The sequence below is a fragment of the Penaeus vannamei genome, chromosome 43 (genome assembly GCF_042767895.1).
Source record: "Penaeus vannamei isolate JL-2024 chromosome 43, ASM4276789v1, whole genome shotgun sequence".
Classification (NCBI taxonomy): Eukaryota; Metazoa; Arthropoda; class Malacostraca; order Decapoda; family Penaeidae; genus Penaeus; species Penaeus vannamei.
Window position 1 is genome coordinate 7039864 of NC_091591.1, and position 7485 is coordinate 7047348.

Below are 7485 nucleotides of genomic sequence, written 5' to 3' on the forward strand. Positions count from 1 at the left end.
AATTGTAATTTCCAATTTACATACGTATTTTACTATTATTATTTCAGTTTTCAATAGTTGTACTGAAGACCTTCAAGCTTAAATAATGAAAAAGAATAAAGATAGAAAGGAAATAGAGGGATAAAGAAAGAATAAATGGCAATGCTATATCAGTAATGGAAGAAAAAAAAATATGCAGGGTAAAAAGAAAAATTAATGGTAATTTTCTATATTACGTCCGCATTACCGATATCGACGATTTTGGTATCGTTGGATTCCTCTCACTCTCCACATTGCAAATCTATAGTTTTTATTGCGCGAAAACCCCCCGTTAGCGACAAACTTGGCCCCGATAGCAGGGGAGGGCATGAAAGGTTCCAGGGAAAATGCAGGGTTAAATAGCACTAATAATATAACGCACAGTGAAAATAACCATGGTTATTCACATAACTTTCCATTGCAGTGGGCTGCGCCCCCTGCGACCCCGCTGGGGGTGGGAGGCTGCCGCCCCCCCCAACCCTCGCCGAGGAAACAAAACCTCCACCACGTATTCCCGGCAGGCTAGAGTGTTACACAATCGTCGTCGATGTCGGAGCGGCGGGCGTAATATTACAATTACCTCGTAAGATTACCAATGAATCAGCATATTAACCTTGGCATAGTCAGCATTGTATATAGAGACGTTTGTAGTATAATCAGTATGAACAGGGTGGGTTTTGCGCCTCTTTCGATGGTACACCGATGGCCTCAAGGTCGAGTTTCCCGTCCTCTGGAATAACGACATCCGTATTCCTAACCGAAATAACCGTCGCGTTCAGAAGTCAGTCATGGCCGCTGCGATGGCCGAGTGTGGAGGGTGCTCGTATTCGGAGACGGATTTTCTGCGCGAAATTGCAACTAGCCAGGAAAAAATGCTAGAGATGTGCTTCCGCCACAGCCTCCTTCATCGGGAGAAAGCTGTATCCTCCGGCCTAGGACCTCCTGCCGGACGCACCCTGCCTCCTTAACATTCTGCGGCAAAGGAGCACCCTCCCTACTAATTAGCGGCATTAATCAATCAGGTTAGTACCTTAAAAATCCTCCGCATTTAGATCGTGTGCGCTCCATCCTGCCGTGAATACATGGAGGTTTTGTTTCCTCGGTGGGGGTTGGGGGGCGGCAGCCTCCCCCAGGGGAGGTCATGTGAATAACCATGATTATTTTCAATATATATATTACGTCCGTCGCTCCGACATCGTCGCCAAGTTTGTCGCTAACAGGGGGTTTCCGCGCAATAAAACCTACATATTTGCATTGTATAGAGTGAGAGGAATCCAACGATACCAAAATCGTCGATATCGGTTATGCGGACGTAATATAGAAAATTACCGAAAATAAGAAAAAGAAAACGGAGATAGAGCAAGAAAATGTTAAAAATAGAAAACAATGAAAGAAAAAAATTAATAAAAACAGAAAGAAAGAAAGTAAGAGAGAGAGAGAGACTGAGACAGGGACAGAGACAGAGACTGAGACAGAGGCAGACAGACAGACAGATAAAGAGAGAGACACCAGAGAGCGAAAGAGAGGCAGACAGACAGAAGATAGAGAGAAAACAGTACATTACCAAAAAACACACATTCCGCCCAGCCTATTTACCTGCGTGAAAAAAGCTGCCTCCACCAACAAAGCCGTGAGACAGACCATGATCCTGTCGTTGAAGTCGTCCAGGGGGAAGAAAAAGGTCAGATAGCCGACGATGAGGAGGATAAAGGTCGGGACGTACGTGGAAGAGATGAAATAAGTGGATAAATTGGCGAAGATCAACTCCACGCTGACGCCACTGCGGTTGTCCTGCGGTAGTTAGGATTCGAGTGAGTGTCTTTCTTTTCGTCTTATTTAATAAAGCAAAACGTAAGAGTTAGTAGACAAAACTGATTAATAGTTATGTAATAAATAGGACATAAGCAATAGTAGGAGTAAGCACACAAACATAGGTGAAAATTACCTAAACTTTGTATGGAAATCTGACACACCTGAATCTTGAATGGAAAGAGAAAGAGAAACAGAGAGAGAGAGAGAGAGAGACGTAAGGACACACCTATCCAAATAATTCCCCCCCACCCACCCCAAAAGAATTAGAAAAAAATAACCTCCAACAATACGAAAATATATACAACTAAACACTTACATAGAAAATAATCTATACAATCATAATTCATAAAAAAAAAATAAATAAATAACTAAACAAGAAAAGAGTATCAACTTACCCACGACATTTCATTTAAACTCGTCGACTGAACACTATACTGGAGCAGAAGCGGGTCACCTGAGAATAAAAGTCCTTCATCCACTGGTGATAATTCCACGACGTCGCTGGGAAATCCCATCACCATTAGGATCTACGGAGGAAGAGTATTAATGATGATTTATTAATGATGGTGATTGTAATAATGATGATGGTAGGAATAAAATGAATAAGGATGAAAAGGATAATGTACAAGGATGATACAATGATGGTAATGATAATAATCACAATGTTAATGATAATAACAATGATAATAAAGTCATGGTGACAATTATAAAAATAACAAGATAGAGAGAGAGAAAAAAAAGATAGACAGATAGACAGAAAGGCAGGCAATCAGGCAGAATAACTTATATCTGTTAGTTTATAAGCCTAAATGGATTACATTTACCGAAATCAGCAATTCCTTTCGGGTTCGCTTACCATTTGACAAGTCTGTATATCAAACGGAAACGCAAAGAGACGCATTTTGCAGTCCGTCGTCAGCGTCAACTTCTGCTTTCTTTGCAGCTTGATTTGTCCGGTGAATATAACGTCTGAAATATTTATCATTAAAGTACGAGTGGTATTGATTATGTAATAGCTGGTTATTCATTTCATTATCTACGCACATGAGAAATGTTTATTGCTGGTGATGAAATTTTGTGTATTGATATCATAAAAATTAAAGAAACAATCTATATAATAAATTTTCAAGCGTCACAAATATGAAAGGATACACTCCGATAAAACGAACCTTCGTAGAGCTGCTCTTCATCCTTCTGTCCAGTAGAATTCACATTTACAACGTGAATGGCTTGGTTTTTGACCCCAACGCTGGACGTGGTTTTCGAGTCGCTCAGGTACTCCAGTTCGGGTTGCCAAACGGTATACCCGACCGTATTTTTCCATGGATATTCCTGCAAGTTCTGAAAGCCCAGTCGTTTGTCTTCCCATGTTAACGTGACTTCGATTTCGCAGTTGAACTTGAAGCCGGCAATGTTGATCTCTCCGATGGACAAGATCTCGATGAAGATGTCGACTTTCATGGGCACGAACGGTTCTCTTGGCGGGAACTGGTTGGGGTTGTAAGTTTTTGGCACGATAATGTTGTCGCAGTTTTCTTCGTCGGATCCATCTTCACAGTCGAGCTCCTTGTCGCAACGCCAACCGATAGGCACACACAAACCATTCCGGCATGTCATATACTCTTTCTCCCAGCAAAGCGTTAGCATGAGTTGTGCCTCCCTTTGTCCGCAGTTATCGTTTTCTATGATCCAGGTGTTGATGCCGAAGGGAAAATGGGAAGGAGAAGTGCGGTAGAGCGTCGCCCTAAGGGACGCCTGCAGGAAGCTGGTGATCATCCAGTAGCCATGGTCGTCATACTCGGTGGTCGCCGGTGCGTATAACTTTATTTCCGAGTAATATCGACCTACGAATTTGATCTCCGAGCCGTTCCCTACTAAGATGTAATTCTTGTCCAGGAGAGAATGTTGACATAGTCCCCGCAAGCGGAGTTGCGTATAAAACAAGGATTCATAGTGACAAGGTACACAATGCTTTTCTTTGCAACTTTTGTGCATCCACTTTGAGGAAGAGACATCCGCTTCTTCCCCGGCCGTGTTGAGAGTCGTGCAAGTCAGTCCCTCCTTCCCCGAGGCTTCTACGTAATTGGAGAAATTCTGGGACTCTGGGGAGGCCGATAACCATAGTGTGTCGGAATGGTGGCTGGCACCGCACTCACTCGCGTACACGGCAGCTTCGCGCACCAGGGCTGAATTTTCCTCTTCGCTGCCAGGCACTGTAACGTCTCCTCCCGAAATTTTACACAGATTCTTTGCTTCTTTATACGTTAAACGGACAGGAAAGATGATTTCGAAGGAATACGTGGCATTACATTCCCACTGGTTCGGGGCATCAACCGTGCCTTCGCTGACATCAAAATCCCCCTCGATGTCAGTGAAATGGACGAGGGGGACGAGTGAATCATCTGTCTCGTAGCAAGAACTGAAACTGTGCATCTCGTCGAAGGGAAGAACAGCATCGTAGAGACGAAAGTCAGCGAGACTCCCTCTCAAGCTCTCGCTCTGCCTGAAGCCTCCTCCGAGAATATCCTGGTCCTGGCCGAGGAACAGCTGCCCACCACCTCGCACCCTGACGGAGTCCAGCAGCTGCGTGGGCCTGGTCAACTCAGACCCATTAAAAGAGCTCTTGTCCCAGTACATAGTCCAGTTCGCGGTCCCTAAGTCCACGGCCAGACAGCCTGCGTTGTGCCCCGTCCGTGGGAAGTTGTAAGTTACCCTAACTTCGATGCTCAAGTTTCCACCGCAGCATCGCATCGTCAGGGATTCTGGGTTGAGACCTGAAGAAGAGGCATGTAAGCAAAGATGTATTACATATTCCTTTCTCCTTTTTTGAATAGGTCGTGTAATATATGTATATATATATATATATATATATATATATATATATATATATATATATATATATATACATATATATATATATATATATATATATATATATTTATTTATTTATTTATTTATTTATTTATTTTTATTTTTTATTTTTTTTCATCGGTGAGGTTTCTGTGTCTCAGACTACCTCTGTTTATCCCTAGTCAATTAATTATACCTGTTATTCTTCACCGAAGCAATAAGAGATAATTCTTCAATAAAAGTTTCATTATATATGTATATGTACTTGTGTGTGTGTATGTGTATGTGTGTGTGTGTGTGTGTGTGTGTGTGTGTGTGTGTGTGTGTGTGTGTGTGTGTGTGTGTGTGTGTGTGTGTGTGTGTGTGTATGTGTGTGCGCGCGCGCCCTTACACGTATGTGGGTAAGTGCGTATGAATTCAGATGATAAATGATACGGAGAACGAGCGACAATTACTCTGTGACATAGAAGTTATAGGAGATAACCTCATAAACGTACACATAAATGAATAGATAATAAATTATAAAAATAACATTCACAAAAATCATAACAAATAGTAATAATAATAATGATAATAACAATAATAATAATAATAATAATAATAATAATAATAATAATAATTAGAAACCAAAAACAAACACCTGAATCAATAATACCAAAACCTAATTTACTCACTGACAAACAGCTCATCAGGATCATCTTCAGTGGCATAGGAAAGAATAGGATTCTGTTCCCTGAACTGAGTGAGACGAACGGCAAAGCACAGAGTGAAAGCAGTCAAAGTAGGTAATGTTCCTTTGTACTTCAGGTAGGAGGAGGCGGTGGGTACCCCGTCCTCTTGAAAAAGTACTCGACCTCCCCTTTCACCTGAGTGGGGTACAGATGTTAATTCGTTATGAAAATAATATTTAATAATGTTCTTTGTTATTATTTGACAGTATTTAGAAATGATGTTTGATAATATTTAATATCTAATGATTAGTATGTAATGATATTTGATGATAATATTTGATAATGATATTCAATAATATTTCATAATAATATTTAGTATTTAATTAATATAGTAATTCTGTTCCGTATGTGACTGGACAGTGAAGTTTGAGCATTCCAAGAGAGTCGATTTTTCGGACATTATTCAAAGATACCTTTAAATAGTCAGAAGTTAAAGAGGTTTAATGAGTTACACAGTTTTTATCCCGGAGATCAGACTCGTCTAACCTACTTAAGACGTTCATGTTTGATTCATATCTATAAAATAGATAAGGAAATGAATAAGTTAAAAACTTTTTCTATTGATAATGCACATTCTCTCAGCGACTTAACCTATTCCAACATGAAGGGTTAAAATCATAGATTTCTCGTTAATTCTCCTCGCCCCCTGACATCAATGAAACATAAATACACATATAAATAAGGTTTCTAAGAATACTATTACGTCACCTTCCTGTTAATTTTATTTATTTATTTATTCATTTATTTAATTATTTATTTGCTTATTTACATAAAGAAGTAGCACTTCTCTCCTTAGTGTATTAATGATAACGACAAAAGAAAGATGTACTCACCCCGAGCCGAAGCCAGAGCCATGATGTAAAGCACGCCAAGAGACAAGAAACAGCTGAAGGTAGGCCGGGAATCCATCCTGTTTCCAAACTTAAAAAAAAAGAAAAAAAATATATATAACGTTCAGTTTTTGAAGTGTCCTTTAAATTCGTCTCTTGCTTTGACTTTGACCTCCTTCAGAGGTTCACATGTTCACCTCTTACGTTCATTTGTGTTCACTTCTTACATTGACTCTTTCACCTCCTACGTTCATGCCTTACGTTCACTTGCGTTCACTTCTTACATTGACTCTTTTATGTTCTTTATGCTCACTCCTACCGTTGACTTATTACGTTCACTTTTACTCTTTTCGTTCACTTTTACTTGTCAGTCAGAACACCAGCGGCGGTTTTCGTTGTTCAGCCTCGTTCTTCATACGTTGTTGCCTGGACTGGAAAACTGTAGTGAGATTTAATGCAACACAGGGCGGTAAAATGTTTTGCCAAAACTACAGCAGGAAGTACATTTAGCAAAAAGAGCACACACACATGTGTTTATATATATATATATATATATATATATATATATATATATATATATATATATATATATATACACATACATATATATATATATATATATATATACATACATATATATATATATATACATATATACATATGGGTGGGTGCGCAGGGTGGTGTGAAGTGATGGTGTGGTAGCCTAGATAGTGTTAAGCGCTTGCATACCTTCTCGCTTGCAGCTGCCACTGCTGGGTAGCTTTGTGCGAAAAAAGGGAACATCGCTGCATGTCTCCCTTGCCAGTCCATTATCGAGACTTCTGCAGTGCCTCCTCGTGGCCACCCATGGAAACTGGCACCTTGCGGTCCCAGGCTGAACTGTAGGGGATCTCGGAGCAGCAGGAGGCCCCAGAGGTACAGGGTCATGGTCCACCGACATGTGGACACGCCCTGGCCCTGTACTAACTCCTGCCCCTAAGCACCCTGGGGTCAATGGGAGGCTCGGGGGAGGTGGGCCTTGCCAGTCCTCCTTCCCCCAGAGAATAACCTACTGGCAGTGCTTTCGATAAACGGTAATGCTGGGGGGAGGGAAAACGTCCCTCCTACCCAGCGAGAGAGGCGGGCTGCGGGCCCCGTTGGGAGGGTGGCTGCTGGGGCGCAGGATGGGAACGGGAGCTCCTCACGCCGCCTGCGTTTTAACAGCCGCCAGCCCGATATGAAGCTTGTGGGGCAAAGCCCTAGGG

General features: G+C 41.4%; 1 protein-coding gene across 1 annotated transcript in view; it reads right to left on the reverse strand.

Annotated features, from left to right (window-relative positions):
- Positions 1-7168, reverse strand: part of LOC138860781 (uncharacterized) — a 14176-nt gene extending 7008 nt beyond the window's left edge. Inside the window, exons 1-7 of the mRNA XM_070119116.1 lie at positions 6971-7168; positions 5770-5824; positions 5355-5546; positions 3000-4604; positions 2687-2799; positions 2226-2357; positions 1615-1809 (exon numbers count right to left, since the gene is read on the reverse strand). Coding sequence (XP_069975217.1) covers positions 1615-1809; positions 2226-2357; positions 2687-2799; positions 3000-4604; positions 5355-5546; positions 5770-5824; positions 6971-7168 — 2490 coding nt within the window. The remainder of the gene's footprint in view (positions 1-1614; positions 1810-2225; positions 2358-2686; positions 2800-2999; positions 4605-5354; positions 5547-5769; positions 5825-6970) is intronic.
- Positions 7169-7485: the final 317 nt, after the last annotated feature.